The sequence below is a fragment of the Choloepus didactylus genome, chromosome 3 (genome assembly GCF_015220235.1).
Source record: "Choloepus didactylus isolate mChoDid1 chromosome 3, mChoDid1.pri, whole genome shotgun sequence".
Lineage (NCBI taxonomy): Eukaryota > Metazoa > Chordata > Mammalia > Pilosa > Megalonychidae > Choloepus > Choloepus didactylus.
The window spans coordinates 57,591,382-57,610,493 of NC_051309.1; the positions used below are offsets into that span (position 1 = coordinate 57,591,382).

The following is a 19,112-nucleotide window of genomic DNA, read 5'->3' on the forward strand; positions in this document are numbered from 1 at the left end:
CTGGAGCTGTTGAACTGTGGCCCGGTAACCTTGATTTTTGAAGATGAGTGTGTGGCTGTGTAGCTTGCGTGGTGTGACTGTGGACTGAGGACCTTGTGGCTCACACTCCCTTTGTCTGGTGTGTGGACAGATGGGTGGAAAAATGGGAACAAGGACTGGATGAATAGTTGGGGGAGGTGTGTTGGGGGGTTCTTCTTTACTTGTATTTTTATTCTTATTTTTATTCTTATTATTTTTTGGAGTGACAAAAATGTTCAGAAATTGGGAAGAAAAAAGAAAGTACTAAACACAGCCAGTGGGGGATTCTTACCTAAAAATTGAACCTGAATCTAATCAAACCTCTAGGTCTAGCTATTGGTTTTAGGAAAACGACACTCTGACGAAGCAATCAGCCAAATACAAAATGTGTGAAATTCTACAGAACCAAACACTCTATTTTTCTAACAAACCAATAAGATGGCAGAAAAAAAATGAGGGGAGGATCATTGTTATAGACCAAAGAAGCTTGAGAAATATAACAACCAAATACAACATGTAGACCTTGTTTAGACCTTGATTTGAACATAAGTATGAAGTTTTGAGAAATCAAAGAAATTTGAATTTAAACCGTATTGAATAATACTAAGGAATTATAGCTAATTGTGTTAAGTGTATAAGAGCATGGTGGGTATTTTTTTTTAAAGCCCTTATAATTAGATAAGATCATTCAATAGTTGCTGGTGAGATGGCATGGAGTCTACAGTTTGTTTTAAAATAATCCATGAAGACAAAAAAAGGGGAGGAATTAACAATAGGATTGGAAAAATATTAATCATCATTGAAATTGGGTGACAAATCCACAGTTTATTACACCAGTCTATCTACTTTAGCATATGTTTGAAATTTTTCATAATAAACAGTTTAAAAATACCTTAAATTCATCATTCTGAGATAAAATAAACATTGAAAATCACTTTATTTAAAGAGTCAGGGCTTCTTGAGAAGAGCTGGAGCAGGGGAAATACAAGGTAAGCCCAGAACATCTTGTGGTGCCAGAAGATAAGGAAATGCTAAAAATAAAAAATAATACAGACCTATCAAAAGGACAGAGGAAGCAACCTGACATATTTCCCAATTGCAAGCACTGGAACAATTTGAACAACCAAATGAATAATGATAGTACTGGATAATAGCCCAAAGAACAATGCAAATATCCCTGAGTTCATATTGAGAGAAATAAATAAGTAAGTAAGTAAATAAATAAATAAATAGGAGAGAAGAGACAACTCTTCCTTACAGTCGAATTACAAACAATAAATGTGGAAGGAATGAAGAACACTAACAAATGTAGAGAAAACGGGGAAATAGAAAATCACTGTTAAAACATTCCAGTAATAACTGCTGCAGACAAGATGAGAAATGAATGCTAAAATGAGTGGGTGAAAGTTTAAGAAGAAACAAGATATTTACTAGCCTCAAAGTATCTCCCCCAAAATATCTGTTGATTGAAAAGGGGAAAATAGTAACTTTACAGTGGCAGACACTAGAAGGCACTACCTTTACCAGGGGATCAAGGTTAACATCACCAGTAAAGGAACATACCAGGGTTGTGGGCCCCTGATAGGATATGTTGAGAAGGGCACATCACCTCTGTGGTATTCTTTCCCCAAATCCATAGCCTTAGAGTTACCATGAGAATACATCAGACAAACCCAAATGGAGAGAGCTTCTACAAGTACTGCTCTTTAAAAGTGTCAAGGTCAAGAAAGGTAAAGAAAGATGAAGAACTGTCACAGATGAGAGAAGTTTTAAGGAGACAGCAACTAAATGCAATGTGGGATCCTGGTTGGATCCTGAAACAGAAAAAAGATATTGGTGGCAAATCTGTTGAAATCTGAATAAGATCTGTAATTTAGTAGTGGTATTGTACCAAGATTAATTTCTTAGTTTTGATAATTTGGGGAAGCTGGGCTAGAGGTAGGCAAGAGCTCTCTGTACTATCATTGCAATTGCTCTGTAAGTCTAATTTCTTTTTTCAAAATAAAATGTTAAAAAAAAAAACAGAGGGAGACAGAGGATGCAGATGCTTCTGGAAGAACCATTGTGATGGGTGCCCAAGGAAAACGCCAAGTTCAGATTAAATTTGTATTGGTTGATGATGGTGGTACTGGAAAAACTACATTCATAAAACATCATTTGACTGGTGAATTTGAGAAGTATGCAGTCACCTTGGGTGTTGACATCCATCCTCTTGTGTTCTACCAACGGAGAACCTATTAAATTTAAAGCATGGGATACAGCTGGTCAGGAGAAATTTGGTGGGCTGAGAGATGGCTATTGTATCCAAGCCCAGTGTGCCATTATAATGTTTGAAGTACTATCAAGGGTTATAAGAATGTATCTAACTGGCATAGAGATCTGGTACGAATGTGTGAAAACATCCTCATCGTGTTGTGTGGCTATTAAGGACAGGAAAGTTAAGGCAAAATCTATCATCTTCCACCAAAAGAAGAATCTTCGGTACTATGACATTTTTGCCAGAAGTAACTACAACTTTGAAAAGTCTTTCCTTTGTCTACTGATTGGAGACCCTGACCTTGAGGTTGTTCTATGCCTGCCCTTGTCCCACCAGAGGCTGTCATGGATCCAGCTTTGGCAGCACAATATGAACACGACCTAGAGGTTGCTCAGACAACTGGTCTCCCAGATGAGGATGACAACCTGTGAGAAAATGACGCTGGAGCCCAGCGTTGGAAGTCTAGTTTTATAGGCAACTGCCCTATGATGTCAGTGGTGTGGTGTGTTTGCCACTTTATTATATAGCTAAGGAGAACATGTGCTTAACCTTTGGGATGCCGAAGGAGATGAACGGGCTTTGGGGTGAATGTGGCAGTCACAAAACATAGCTTCATTTTGGAACACAGTTGTTTCCTTTTTGAGTTTCAAATATATGACTGGTACAGACACATCACAATATTCAGTGGTGAAGTCTTGTTTGTTACTGTCATTCCGAGTCCTTTCTGTTCAGAAGCAGAATAAAGTTGTATTTCAAATAATTTTTTTAAAAGATTTATTCAATTTGATTTCTTATGATATTTCTAAAAGATAGAGGTCATTATGTGCAGACAGCATGAAAATGTGGAAGAAAGAAGTTAAGTCTTACTCCTTGGTACCAAGTAATGTAGTGAATTAATTGTGTAGCTGTGTTGAAAATTGCTCCTATTGTTAAGAATTAACAAGGAGGGCAACAAGTGAAAACACCTTTTTCTCAAAGTAGGCAGTACAAATGATGATATGCTAGAAAAGTCTTATATACCATATACCATGCCTTGCATTTCTCTCTCCAACTAATTAAAATCTATCCTCATGTGTTTGCTTCTTGGGTAAAAAGTTCAGATTGTGGTTTGCAAAAGTAACCACTTCCTATATTAGAGTAATGTCTTTACAGAGAAAATGGAGATGGTATCTTATTCAGCTTTGGATTGTACACAGGAGGTACTCAAGATAGGTGTATTTATTTTTTTGACCTGCAATCCTTATAAAAGAAATCTAATTTTGAGGTACTTGTTGAAAACCTGATTACATTAATATTTTATCTTGTTTCCTTTCTTTCCTCTTTGCCTTTTGTGCCTTTTTTCCCAACTCTTTTTAAGTTTAATTCCTCTTCAAGGCAAAATGTCTTTATTTTCTCTATACTCTTTCCTCATATATATTTTTTTTTATTTCACTCCTCTTTTCTCTTAGCCACTAAAGCAGTTTGAAACTCCTAGGGCCTAGGAGCCAAGAGCATCAGAGTCCCCCATAAAGGCACTCGGGTTGTATACCACATAAAAGCACATCTAAAGGAGAATTATTCCAACCATAGATATAAATTAATTTAGATGGGATGTACAGATGATCACAACAAATTCAGACCACCCAGCTAACTTGTGGAGCAGTGGAAGAGTACTCCCCCTTTCCTAAACCCTTACCAGTACTCACAGAGAATACTTATGGACATTCTTTCCTTGTAAACACCCTAGCAATCATCCACACCCTCTCTCGACCACATTCTGAACATCTGCTTGTGTCAGCCCACTATTTTCACAATAATGCTGCATAACAACCAACCATAAAATCCAAGTGACTTAAAAACAACATGCATTCAGTTTTTGCTTATGCATCTGTAGGCTGACTGGAATATGGCTGATGTAGGCTGAGCTCTTCTGGGCTGGGCTCCAAGCAGCAGGTTGGATCCAGGTTTGCTCTGCATTCTCTTTCTCCTTGGACCAATGACTACCAAGATTTGTTCTTCTTATGGTCAAAGACAGGAACACAAAAGGGCAAGTCCAATTGTGCAAGCTTATTTCAAGCATCTGCTCATATCATGTTCACCAACAACCCAGTGGTCAAAACAACTCGTATGACAAGCCTAAGGTCAAAGGGCAGGGAAGTACACTCCATCCACAGTGAAGTCATGGCAAGGATGTGGATGCATAACAGGAACACAGGGGAATAGTGGAGACTGATAATTCAATCTAATAGATCCCTCATGCTGCTTCGCATGCTCACCTACCATTCTCAGAAGTCTGAGTCCCACCTGATTTTTGTCTCCTCAAGAAGATGGGTGTTGGGAGGATGACAGGTAGAAAGAAGGCATGCTCCCTGCCTGGGCTCTGGAAAGCTCCCTCAGACAGAGTTATTCAAGTTGTGCAATAACATACTACCTAAATTTTTTTTTTTTTTTTTTTTTTTTTTTTTTTACTTTTGAAAAAGTAAAGCTTCATTCAAATTCATAACAAGTTGCTGCATGGGCAAGTAACTGGTAGCCCTAAGGGGTGGATATGTCTAATGATCATCACTTTTTATTCCAAGGTCCTTGAAGACATGGGTAAAGCTGGTTCATCTTTGGGTTCCTCGTGCCACACGGTACAGTGTTCTGCCCCAACAGATGTTTTATAAATATCAGTGTTGCTTGAAATAAGTGACATTTTATTTGGAAGACCAGAATTTTTTTTTTTTTTTGTAAAAAAGAGACTTAAAATTTAAAAGTATCTCTTTGATTGATATTTGCCACAATTCCCATTTGCAAAGGATACACTTTTTTTTATCCATAAGCAAGTAGCAAATAAGTCTATGATTCTGCAAGCCCAGTGGCTGACTTTTTCTAGTTTAAAAAAATGTTACCCGTTATTTTTGAAGGTTAGTTGTGGGAGAAGCTTTAAAACTTTCAGTTCTGGAGAGAATGGAGCCAAGTCCTGATAAGAGGGAACTGATGGCCACTTGTTAACACAACTGCTGAGAGCAGTGTATTCATGATGTGAGAGAAGCCGTTTTTCTCTTCTTAGAGTAGGTTGAACTAGGAAAATATGGATTAACATAATTATTTCCCAGATATTGTAGGGAGGCTTAAAGAGACAAACATTTGTTTATCTTATACAATGTTTAGAAGCATCTATTCTGATGGATACAGTAGGAACAAGTTCACAGAAATGTTGCTGTATTAGGTAACTTTCTTGGGGTAAAGTGGGAACATGTTGGAAGTAAAGCAGTTATCTTAGGTTAGTTGTCTTTTTCTTACTCCCTTGTTATGGTCTCTTTGAAATGTTCTTTTATTGTATGTTTTTTTTTTTAATTTTTTTTTTCATACAGTTGATTTAAAAAAAAAAAAAAACAAGGAAAAAAATATGGAGAGCTCCCTTGAGGAGCCTGTGGAGAATGCAGGGGTATTGGCCTACCCCACCTCGATGGTTGCTAACGTGACCACAGACATAGGGGACTGGTGGTTTGATGGGTTGAGCCCTTTACCATAGGTTTTACCCTTGGGAAGACAGTTGCTGCAAAGGAGAGGCTAGGCCTCCCTATAATTGTGCCTAAGAGCCTCCTCCCGAATGCCTCTGTTGCTCAGATGTGGCCCTCTCTCTAGCTAAGCCAACTTGAAAGGTGAAATCACTGCCCTCCCCACTACGTGGGATCAGACACCCAGGGGAGTGAATCTCCCTGGCAACGTGGAATATGACTCCCGGGGAGGAATGTAGACCTGGCATCGTGGGACGGAGAACATCTTCTTGACCAAAAGGGGGATGTGAAAGGAAATGAAATAAGCTTCAGTGGCAGAGAGATTCCAAAAGGAGCTGAGAGGTCACTCTGGTGGGCACTCTTACGCACAATTTAGACAACACTTTTTAGGTTCTAAACAATTGGGGTAGCTAGTGGTGGATACCTGAAACTATCAAACTACAACCCAGAACTCATGAATCTCGAAGACAGTTGTATAAAAATGTAGCTTATGAGGGGTGACAATGGGATTGGGAAAGCCATAAGGACCACACTCCACTTTGTCTAGTTTATGGATGGATGAGTAGAAAAATAGGGGAAGGAAACAAACAGACAAAGGTACCCAGTGTTCTTTTTTACTTCAATTGTTCTTTTTCACTCTAATTATTATTCTTGTTATTTTTGTGTGTGTGCTAATGAAGGTGTCAGGGATTGATTTAGGTGATGAATGTACAACTATGTAATGGTACTGTGAACAATCGAATGTACGATTTGTTTTGTATGACTGTGTGGTATGTGAATATATCTCAATAAAATGAAGATAAGAAAAAAAAAAAGAAGCATCTAATTCTCTACCAAAAAATTATATTTTAAGAAAACATCATCAAAAATGTTAAGGACATAAACATTTCCCTGTGCTCTCAAATTTTTTTCCCGCTTTTAAATAAACAACCATACAAAAGAAAAAACATTAAGTTCTACTGCAAATTAACACTGAAAGGAATACAAACCCAAGTAACTCTCCACCAAAGTGAATATTGGCAAGTTCCATTTATGTTTCATCCTCGAGGAAATGTATAGTGAATTTTCTAGATAGGCATAACTTTCAGAGAAAAACATTTAATTTTTAATCACACTGATGGAAATTTGTTCTAGGTAAACTAGTTTACCAAACAAAACCTAACTTTTTATTGATGGCTGGATCCAAATATCAGTTATTTTATATTGTTTTAATATTGCCATTACAGGATGGAAGACTTATTCTAGACCATTTTCAATGAATTTCTCCTAACAACTGTGCTTTTCTATTCCATGATTTGGCTATCCCTTTTTTGCTCACTACCAACATTAATATTTTGCCAGACAGACTGAAGATTCTGTAGAAAAATAAATAACAAGCTTATCATAGCAGCACCAGATTTTATATACAAATTCTAAGGCAACAACAGTCTTGGGACTCATTCATGCCTTTCTATGAAGCTTTTGAACCTGAAAGGCATCCATTTTTGCTAAAAATTCATTGTATACACTACATGTCACTAATTAATAATAGCAACAATAGTCTTCTTTTTGTACGGTTTAAGTGCTACTTACCAGAAAGTTACTAACTGTGGCTCAAATATTTACTACTTAATGTATGGGAAAATATCATCCCACTGAATTTTTCCCCATTGAATATTTATCCATAAAAATGGATAATTTAATAGTCTTTGGGATGAAAGAGGTAAACAATAGTCTTTGGGATAAAAGAGGGGTATAATTTTAAGCCACTTAGAGTATTCATCATTAACTCTGATTTTCTATCAAATCTCCACTGACCTCTGGCTCTTGCTTCCCGTGACTTTCTCTTTCTGTGTCTGAATTTCATTCTCCTTTAAAGGACTCCAGTAGTATTAAGGATTAAGACTCATTCTGATTTTAATTGGGCCACATCTTAACTGAAGTAGCCTCAACAAAAGGTCCTACTTACAATGGGTCCTACTTACACAGGAATGGATTAACATGTTAAAAAACATGTTTTTCTGGGATACATTGCTCCAAACTATCATATCAACTTTTGCTGCCTTCTTATTTGTATATATATATATATATATCTTATTGTATTACTTTCCATGTTGTTCAAAATGTGCACATATGATCTAATTCATATTTATTTTTAAATATTTATTGAATTAATACTGATGCAGGCAATGATCATCCTCGTTTAGTTGCTAGAGATCCATAACTCCCTTCTGTAAAGCTGCAAAGAAACACAAAGCATTATGTGGGCATATTTGCTTCTGTTTCTGACAAAACCTAAAATAAACACCAATCAATTTTTGTGTAAAACAGTAGAAACTCTTCTTCCATGCTGTAACTGTTAAATTCATTTATAAAGAATCTGGGAGGTGCAGCAATGTGATTCTTACTGTTCAAAAAAAAAAAAAATTACTTGGTTTTCTTTGTGTTGATACTAATGATCTGACAATTTTGAAAAAAATTGTTCTTTCTTCCTCAGATAGTAACGTACATTATTGCATCATAAGAAAAGCAATGCTAAGAAATAGAAAAGAGAAAAATCAAAGTAACTGACATGAGAAAAGTCCCCAAAATTAGGAACAAGGGGAAAATGAAATTATACAAATTTTCATGATTTCTTTAAACATTTGAACTTAGCCCATACTCAAGTTAAAATCAATTATACTTAAATCAAGGACCAGTTTGGCCTCAGTAAAAATGGACCACAGGAAAGCCCACTTTTATGAGATCTATGAGTTTTCTCACTAAATTTATGTTCACAAAGCCAGTTGAACTACCACCCACTGGTTCTTCATACAGGGAGAGCCCTGGGCAGTATGAAGTTTCTGTCTATCCTCCCTGGAGCTTTCAAGCTGAGGAAAAGAGGCTTCTCCTTCCCCCTCTAAAAGGTACAAAGAGAGTGCAGCTTGTTCTGAGCTCCCTGAGAAGGTCGAGTCACTCCAGCCTCCACACCCCTGCTTTATTGGTGCACAGTAACAACAGTGACCTGAGGAAATGATTAACCTCAGTCATCCCGCCAATTGTTAAATCATCAATATTCACCACTCTTGGCCATTTAGAAGAGATTCTTTTCCCTTGGAGCTTGTTAATAATGGAAAAATAATTTTAATCTATCCAAATACATGAGATTACCTCTTGCATGATTTATGTGACTCTGTGCCTCCTGCCTCCTTTCTATGAATGAGAAGCAGGACCCAAGGGCATCTGTGGACAGAGAACTGAGTGATGTTTTTCAAAATCATAATCTACCTAATTTAATCTTCTAAACCAACCTGCATCTAATAACAGCCACCATTTATTGAGTGCTTACTATGCGCAAAGCAATGTGCCAAGTGATTTCTAAGAAATATCTCATCAAATATGCATGATCCCCAGAAAGATGGGGATGATTGTTTTTAATTTACAGATGAGGAAGCTGAGTCTCAGAAGGGTTAAGTAATGCCCTGTGGTCACTGAACCAGTAACGGTAAAGGCAGGATGGAATCCAGGTCTGTGTGACTCCAGTGACTATGTACTTTCCACCATTTTATGTTGTTTCTCAAGTCTACTTTAGGCAAAGGTCTGTGGTGACATAAAGGGATATTCACTGAGAGACCACTATGTGTTCTTGGGCTAGGTGCTCAATGAATCTGTGCCTCACCTTTCTAATCTTTAAAATGAGGATAATAATAATTCCTACCATATAGGGATTAAATTAGTTAATACATATAAAGTGCTTTGAACAGTGCATAGCATATAAGCCCCCCACAAAGCCATGTTCAAGTCTTAATCCCAGTCCTGTGGTTGTCGTCTAGTTTCCTGGGCTACTCAAGCAAATACCACGCAATGGTTTGGCTTAAAACAATAGGAATTTATTAACTCACAGCTTTGAGATGAAGAGAAAGCCCAAATCAAGGCATCATCAAGGCGATGCTTTCTTCCTGAAAACTGTGGCATCCTGAGGCTGGCTGCTGGTGATCTTTGGTCCTTAGCTTGTCATATGGCAAGGGACATGGTGACATTTCCTGGTCTCTCCCTTCTCTTCTGGTTACACTGAGTTTGAGCTTCTTGCTTCTGTGGCTTTCTCTCTATACATTCATTCCATTTATAAAAGACTCCAGTAATAGGATTAAGACCCACCCTGACTGAAGTGGGTCACATCTTAGCTGAAGTAACCTCATCAAAAGGTCCTACTTACAGTGGGTTTACACCCACAGGAATGGATTAGGTTTAAGAACATGTTTTTCGGGGGTACATACAACTACAAACCACCACAGGTGTGAACTTATTTGTAAACAGGATATTGAACACATTTAGGCCAAAGTGAATCAGAGTGGGCCTTAATACAATGGGACTGAAGTCCTTAAAAGAAAAGGAAATTCGGTGCAGTCAGTTGAAGAAACCACAAGAGGAGAGAGGAAGAGACAGATCGCCATGTGATAGAGGCAGAGATCGATCGCCAGCAAGCCACCACCAGAATGCTACAGACTTCGGAGAAGGTATGGCCTCCCAATACCTTGATTTTGAACTTATAGCTTCCAAAGCTGAAAGACAATAAATTCCTGTTGTTAAACCCAATGAGTTTGTGGTATCTGCTATAGCAGCCCTGGAAAACTAAAACATATGCATTCAAGGCATCGGGGATACAACAGTGAAGAAAAAGATAAAAATACTTACCCTCATAAAGCTTATTTCTAAAAGAAAGGCAAAAGCCAGTAAACAAACAAACAAGCAAATAGCATGTATAATATGTCAGAATGTAATAAATACCATGAAGAAAAACAAAGTGAAAAGGGAAGTTAAAAAATGCTGGGAGGAGGATTAAACCATAATTTTAAATAAGACCATCAAGGAAGGCCTTATTGAGGTAATACATGTATCCACATAGATACACAGTATGGTGGATTTTATTGGACTTGAAAGTCTCACTACCACTTGCTTGCTTTGGGTTTTTCATGTCAGTGAACAAGGTGGCAAAGGAGTTGGTTATCATGCTAGTGGGAGTAATCAACTGTGATAGCAACAGAAGCTAGAATTGTTGCTACACAATAGCAGCAGGGATGAATATATCTGGAATCCAAGGAATTCATTTGAACGTGTCTTGTTGTTTTTGTACCCAGGGGTAAGTTGAAAAGGCAGCTCTGGTAATTATGCCCCAACCAGTGCAAGAAAAATAAAGTCTGAAGGGATACTTTTCTTACAAGGGAAGCAACCTAAATTAGCTGATGTTAAAATGGGTAGTAGAAGAGTGAGTTAATGAAAATAAACATGGCCTTGGCATCAGTGTAGAGCAGGGACTGAAGCTTATTCCACTAACTCTTGCATTAAATCCTTACAGAGATTGTGGCTAGCCATCACCTTGAAGTGGCCTCTGTGAAGGACAGAACTTTGTGGATGGCACAAGCAAATCTGAGTGGTGTAAGGAGTGAACTTAAATGGACACCTTCTGTGCACTACTTGAAACCCCTTTAGCCTCTTTTGCCTACCACTGCTGTGACAAACTGCTCTGAGCAGGGTTTGATCAACTTTGGGCAAGTGAAACATGGCAGCTGCTCTCCTCTCACTTCCTACCCCAGGACCTCTCTGAGGTGGGAGCCAGCTTGGCGTTCGCAATTGTCCAACTTGAAAGTGCGGAGTAGTTATTATCCTGGGAGCATTAACCTTTGATCGAAGGCAGACAGGTGCCAACAGATAAATCCTTCCTCCATTCTTCCTCTCAGTGGGCAGTTTTGAGATTCATTTCATAGGGCTTCTCAGAAGATCTTAGGGTATTGAGAAAGCAGTTGAGAGTAGTGGTAAAGAACACATGCTTATATTGACTTTCTCTCTTCCTTGTTTCTCCTCCCCTCCTCTCTTCCTCTCTCTTGCTCCCTGAGGTCATAATCCCAAGTAAAGTACTAACACATAAGCCTTGTTTAAGCCTTTACTTTGGGGGGAATCCAGGAGAGGTGGGGGTAGATGAGAATTTCATTTTTGGACACATTAAGTTTCAGACACCCGTTGGACACCCAAGTGGAAATAGGGAGGCAATTAGATATAGAAATCTGGAGTTCAGGGAAGAAGCCCAGGCTATATAAATACATTTGGAATACAATTAATTTCTCAATTTTGAGGAAGGCTGTAAATATACAGGTAAATAAAAGAGATGCTAGAATAAAGTACCACATACAATTGTCACATAAAGAATGTCCACAATAAGTGCTCTGGGATGGACACTCCCTGTGCATAGGGACTGAGGAGCCTTTACAGAGAAATAAAGCCTAGATAGAGATCATGCTTTTGAAATGGAAGTCATTCTATGAAAGTGAAAACCCATTTCAATAGTTAAACAGACCAGGCTATTTCTGATAATTTTCCCACCAAATTATATCTTCAGATAGACATTGAAAAGATACTTTGCACAGCTTATTTGTCACTTTCTCAGTGTATCTATCCCTGACAGAGTGAGTTACTCCCTCTTTTACATTCTTGGGTACTCAGTCAACCTTTTTCTACCTCTGTCATTGGACTTACCTCCCTAGACTGTAATTCATCCATCTATTTAATTCTTTCTCCCCAATGTGAGTGTGCCTCCTTTTGGGTGGATTTCCTGTCTTTGTATCTTCAGCACCTAACACTGGCACAAAATTAGCCCTGGTTGTCTGTCCAATTAATGAAATATGAATGGATCCCTGCAGCCCCTTGCAGAGGTCTGTGTTGCTCAGGAGCAAAGAAATCACTCCTTTTAACTTCCAGCACGTTTATCTGACCTTGACCTCTCTTCAGTCACTTATTTTTGTATCCTATTTTATAGTTATTTGTATCTACACCTTGTTTAGTCCTAACACACTGTTAAGTTCCTTCAGGTTAGGATGCACGCCTGAATCACCTCCAGAAACCAAGTGCCTTAACATAAAACAGGTGCCAGGAATATGGAATCAATGAATCATCTGCCTTGAAAGCAGCAACACTGGTATCACCTGCGCTTCTAAAAGTTTAATGTTGGGATGCAGATTCAGTTTATCCTAAGCGGGCTGGAGAGGCTGCATTTTTCTAAAATTCTCCCACATAGTGCCCATCAAACTTGTCCGCCGACCACACTTTTGAATATCAGGATCACTCGATCAATGGTTCTCGACCTTAGATACGTATCAGAATCATCTGGGAAGCTATTAAAAGTACTGATGTCTGGGTCCCAATACCAAGATTCTGATTTAACTCATTTAAGGCCTCCACGCTTTAAGTAGCAAGGATCTAGAGTTAACAGAGCTTCACAAATGCAAGAAAAGAAAACATTTAATCGGACTCTTCTTAACTGAATCGCTGAAAACATCTGAATAAATAAATATTCTAGAGAAAATAAACATCCCGCTGTACGAAATACCCACTCAGTATGCACGCCTAAGGACCTCCCCCGCCCCGCCCCTGCCCTTCCTGACACGCCCCTGACCCTCCTGAAACGCCCCTTCCTGGCCCAGCTCCTCCTCGCTACGGCTCTAGGGTGGCGCCCCGCCCCCTCCGCGTCTATTGGCCACTCCCTTTTTCCCATCGCCTCGCCTACCTTCCCTACGGGGCCTACTTCCGGCTCTGAGGTTTGTCACGTGCCCGGATATGGGACGTGGTAGTAGAACCGCCGCTTCCCGTTCACTGTTTAGTTGAGGGGCGCGTCCCAGTAGAGGTCGTTACCTTGGCCCCGTACCTTCTCCGCCTCGGAGGACCCGCCTGGGTGCGGGCGGGCTCGGTCCGGCACTGCGGTAAGCCTTCTGTCGGGGCTGCCCAGTAGTCCTTGTGGCGGCGGGCAGGCGAGCAAACGGGCGGGCTCCAGCGTCTGAGGTAGTTCCTCAGTCTGCTACTGGCTCGGCGCCCGGGGTTGGAGCATCGCTCCCTCAGCCGCCAGGTCCCCCTTCCTTTCTCTGTGTAGGGTGCAGGGTCCGGCCAAGCTCTCTGGAGCCTGGGAGAATACGGAGCAGGGACTGCAGTCCTCGCACATCCCTTTCCTGTCTGTCTTTTATGAACCAGATTTCATTTGTGCCAAACGGCCCTGCACTTCATAACGCGCTTGGCGTGACCAGGAGAGGAAGGTGTGACAGGCTTCCCTTTCTTGGCCAAAATCCACATTTGTTCTTCTAAAATTTCTCGAATACATTCCCTGTATCCGTACAACCTTTCTCTCTTCTGGATGACAGCGCTCCATGCGCTGAAAGGTTTCGACAGCGTACGGGGTCCCAGTCCACCCGCCGGGGCACTCACACTGAACAAGCTGTTCGTCCACGCAGACAAATCCACCACAGAGAGTAAGTCTAACACCGAGTAAAGCATTGGGCCTACTGCCTCTGAAACGTGGTCGGACATAGGTTCTTAGATCTGGAAAATAAGTTTGGAATACCTCTGTGTGAATTACTCGTTGATTTACAGGAAAGTACTATAAAGATGGGTGAGTTAATCATTTGACCCTTAGAATACAAATGCCACGAAGGCAGGTGTCTTCATGAACATGCCTGTCATGTTTACCACTTTTAATAGACCGGCACTTAGTAGGCATAAATATTTGCTGAATAAATGAAGGGTCACATAGTGCTTTTCATTATGCCTAACTCCTTTATGAGGTATGCGCAATCCTCTCTTGTTTTTACCACTTACCATAAATTTCAGTCATTGCTTTTGACCAGAGAGGGACTGTGTGGTAAATGTTGGTCACCATTAGTCCATTCATTTGACCAGTATTTACTGTTCAGTTCACATTACCTCAAGAGGTATTTGATGAGTACCTGCCGTTAAGTCCCAGTCTATGATAGAGCATTTTGCTTTCTCTCTCTTCTCTTCTCTTCTTTTCTCTCTTCTCTCTTCTCTCTCCTCTCTCCTCTCTCCTCTCTCCTCAGAGTTAGTTCTTCAGATCCAGGAGTTTATGGTTTATGATATCATGAACCAATTAGACACCAAGTACCAGCTTTTTAAATAAATGCAGTTAGTGCTATAGAAAATGAAAGGAGAGATCAATTTGTACCTAATATCTTTACTGCGTCGACTTCACATAAATCATAAACGTAATTAGAGCTTGTATAGAGGGAAGATAACATTCCCTGCATGGAAAAGCACCTGAGCAAAGATGTAAGCCTGGAATGAACAGAGTGATTGGAGTGGAAGATTCATATTTGGAACATTAAGAAAATATTGAGCAGAGGCATGGTGTGATGAAAGCGTGTTTTAAGATTGTTTTATGGGGGACTTGGGAGTTGTGGAAGCTTGCAAAGATATAACTGGATGCTGTAGTATTAAATAGACGTAGGTGATGAGAGCCTGGTTTAGTGTAGTGGCAGTGGGAAAAGAAGGAAGAAAGTATGTGTACAGGAGGAAATCAATAAAATGTAGAAGATTTGTTGTTGCCAGTGGAGGAGGGGAATCAAATATGACTGATTTGAACCTGAGCATTTGCTTGCAGATGTGAGACTTGGAAAGCAGAAACTTGGGGAGAGATGTGGTTGTTATGTTATTTTAAAACATTTAAATGTTTATTATTTGCAATTTGACAGTTTTAGGGATTCAAAGATGAGTAAGACATGATCCTTGCCTACAAAGAGCTACTAAGGAATATAGCTAGCTGGAAAATATTGTTGGCACATCCTATGTTAGCAGAATAAAAGGGAAATGTTTGAGAAGTAGAAGTGACTTCTTCACACAGAGGTGACATGTTAGCAGGCTCTTAAAAGAGATGAGTTAGAATTCCCAGGGAGAAAAGAATTCCAGGAAAAGGAAATTACATGAGCAAAAGCCCAGAGATAGAAAGCTAAACTGGCCAGCGTCCAGTATGGCTTGGGCATAGGATGAACTAGAGCTTTTAGTACAGAATCTCAGCCCTAGACCATATTAAGGGTTTAATGGCAGGGGCATTTAGTAATAGACAGAAAAAAAAGGTTAGGATGGGTGGAATATGTAAAAAAAATGGAGAAGAAAGCAGTTGGGGAGAATTGTACTTCGTGTCTCTCTGTTCTTTGCAGGTTAGGTGATGAAGTCATTTGCAGAGGAATGAGGAGCCTGACCCTAGAATAGGGAGCTGAAGGAGAGTTAGTAAAGATTTGTGGCATGGTAAATGGGAAAAGCAAGCATCAAAGAATATATTAAATGTTAAAGAATTGTTGAGCAGCATTGAAAGTCCAGCTTTGGCTGGATTTAGATATTTGCAATGTATCCAGAGAACTTAGATATGTGGCTTTTTAAAGTGGCTGTAGAGACAGTTTAAGGGGATTGGTAAAACAGGATAAATTGGTCAGCCAACAGGGTAAGATGATTGTAAGCGAGTGTGGATTTAGTAAAATGAGCACTGCTTCCAGGCTAGGTGGGAAAAGCAATTCAGCTAAAAGAGTCCAGGTAGGCTAAAACTAGAAGAAAGAGGGAGAAGTAAAGACAGAAGGAGGTAGGAAAGTGAGTGATTTTTGTGAGAAAGCAATTTTAGATTGAGTAAAATAATAGACTTACTTTACAAAAGTATCGGTTACGTTATAAAGATTTATCCTAAGTCATTTATTTAAAATTCACAATTTCTTCATTTTTCCATAGAAACAGTTTTATAAGGAGAATTTAATTACCTAGGCAAACAATATATATGTAATACTTTCCACTTAGCATTGAAAAATAACAGTACATATACACACAAATATATATGTACAAAAAATAAAATTTAAAAGTTTTTTTAAAAAATTAACTTAAACTGATGTTTGAAAACAGATTTTGCTTTAGATGAGGAAAAGGAAATAAGTAGAAACATTTTTTTTTATAACTACAATTTAGATACCATATAATTCACCATGTTACAAGGTTGTACAATCATCACCACTGTCTAATTCAAGGACATTTCATCACCCCCCCAAAGAAACCCTGTAACCATTAGCAGTCACTTCCCATTCCTCCCTATCCCTAGCCCCTTTCTGTTTCTATGAATTTGCTTGTTCTGGACATGTCATATAAATGGAATCACACATTTGGGATTGTCTTTTTTGTATATTGTCTGTCTTTTTAATTTTAGCCATCCTAGTGGTGTGAAGTAGTATCTCAAGGTTTTGATTTGCATTTTCCTAATGACTAATGATGTTGAGCATCTCTTCATGTACTTTTTGGCTATTTGAGTATCTTCTTTAGAGAAATGTCTGTTCAAATCCTTTGTCCAATTATTTGGGTTATTTGCCTTTATGTTTGAGTTACAAGGGTTTTTATATAGGAGACTTATTTTTAAAGATTGATCATTGGGTTTTACAATTTTTTTTTAAATCTTAATTTTTTTCGTATTGTAATACTTGGTGAGCACTTCCAAAGATTTTAGAATTTGATCAACTTGTTCTTCTCTAATTTCATTTCCAAACTTAGAGCTTTTAATTTATTTGATGTAAGTGTATTAATGTATTAGCTCCTTCTTCCCATGCTTATCAACTATAAATAAAATCATTTTTTAGTCATAAATGGAACATTATAAGGTAGAATGATTTTTAAGATGAACTTAATATTTATACTCTGAATTTTTTCAGCTGAAAAAAGATGACGGCAATCAAGCATGCATTACAGAGAGACATTTTCACACCAAATGATGAGCGCTTGCTGAGCATTGTGAATGTCTGCAAAGCAGGAAAAAAGAAAAAGAACTGTTTTTTGTGTGCCACAGGTAGGTATTTAGTAAGAAAAAGTACTTGTTTGGCATTCTTTTGTTCTTCAGGGGACATTTACTCCTAGTTTTAAAATATTCTCATTGTCTTTAAAATTAGAAAAATTGTTGGGCCAACAAATTCATTTGAAAAAAATTGTTCTTATTAAATATTGACTAGATATAAAAGAGTTTCTGTAATGTTACATATGTATAAGGTGTAAAGACTAGCCATACAGTGAACATTTGTGTACCCTCCATCCTATATAAGAAGAATATTGCGATTGTCTTTGAAGTCTCCTGTGCCTTCCTTGATTTCATTCCTCCTCCCCCATTAAGAGGTAACTAATATCCTGAATTTTGGTTTACTATTTTCTTGCTTTATCATTTTAACTTATGTTGGCAATCTCAAATAATATATTGTTTAGTTTTGCAAGTTTTTGAACTTGACCTAAATTGAATCATAATACATATATTCATTTGTGACTTTTTTTACTCAATGTTATGTTTGTGTTCATGAGTTTTATCCATGTTCTTTCACATAGCCTTAATTGTGTCATTTTCACCGTTATGTACTATTCCACTGGATAAGTGTACCATGGTTTACTTACCCATTCTACTAGTGATGAGCATTTGATTTGTGTTGTAGTTTCCTAGGCTGTTTAAAGCAGATACCATGAAATGGGTTGGGCTTAAACAATGGGAATTTATTCAGTTATGGTAAGAGTCCAGGAAAATGTCCAAATCATGGTATCATCAAGGTGGTGCTTTCTTCCTGAAGACTTTCTGCCAATGATCCTTGGCTCCTCTACCACATAGCAAGGCACATGGCGGTGTCTGCTGGTCTTTCCCTTCTCTCCTGGGTTTCATTGCTTTCAGCTTCTTGCTTCCATGGCTTTCTCTTCTCTCTCTCTGTATTCATTCGGTTATAAAAGATTCCAGTAGTAGGACTAAGACTCCTTCTGAAAGAGGTGGGTCATACCTTAACTGACATAGCCTCATCAGAAGGTCCTAGTTACAGTGGGTCCACACCACGGAATGGGTTAGATTTAAGAACATGTTTTTCTGGGGTACATACAGCTTTAAACCACCACAGGCGTGAGCTCATTTGTAAATAGGATCTTTGAAGATATTTAGGCCAAACTGAAAAGAAAAAGAACCTCAATTTTTTTTTCCAGCTTTTTGCTTTTACAGACAGCATTTCTATGAACATGTTTGTCCTTGTCTCCTGGTACATGCAGGCAAGAAATTTCTAGTGTAGATGCCTAGATGTGGAATTGCTGGGTTGTAAGTAGGTAAATGTTCAACTCTAATACGACTTATTTCCAAAGTGGTTGTAGTAGTTTACATTCCCGCTAGTAGTGTGTGTGTTCTGAGTTCTTTACATCCTGGTCAACATTTGGTTTTGACTGACTGTTAATTGTTGCCAGTCTGGTGGGCTTTAATGGTATCTCATTGTAGTTTTCAATTGTATTTCCCTGATTAATAATGAGACTGAGCAATTGTTAGCCATTTGACTTCCTTATCTATGAAATTTGCCTATTCAGGTCTTCTCATTTTTCTACTGATTTCATTATCCTTTTACAGATTTGTACAAATTCTTACGTAGTCTGGATACTCATCTTTTGTTAGTTACATGCTTTTACATGTTTGTGGCTTGTCTTTTATTAAAATTGGGTAAATAGTGATGTCCAGTTGCCCAGCTAGAGCCTTCAAGTTACCAAGCTAGAATCCTTCCTAACCATCAAGTAGTTTTCTGGTTTTATACAGT

At 38.6% G+C, this 19,112-nt stretch overlaps 1 protein-coding gene and 1 pseudogene across 1 annotated transcript in view; both read left to right on the forward strand.

The window, feature by feature from the left end:
- The first annotated feature begins 2,085 nt into the window (after nucleotides 1-2,085).
- LOC119528623 lies at nucleotides 2,086-2,706 on the forward strand (annotated as a pseudogene).
- A 10,616-nt stretch (nucleotides 2,707-13,322) lies between these two features.
- EXOC1 (exocyst complex component 1) overlaps nucleotides 13,323-19,112 on the forward strand; it is a 67,300-nt gene continuing 61,510 nt past the window's right edge. The window contains 2 exon segments of the mRNA XM_037829847.1: nucleotides 13,323-13,466; nucleotides 17,229-17,362. Coding sequence (XP_037685775.1) covers nucleotides 17,239-17,362 — 124 coding nt within the window. The 5' untranslated portion in view covers nucleotides 13,323-13,466; nucleotides 17,229-17,238.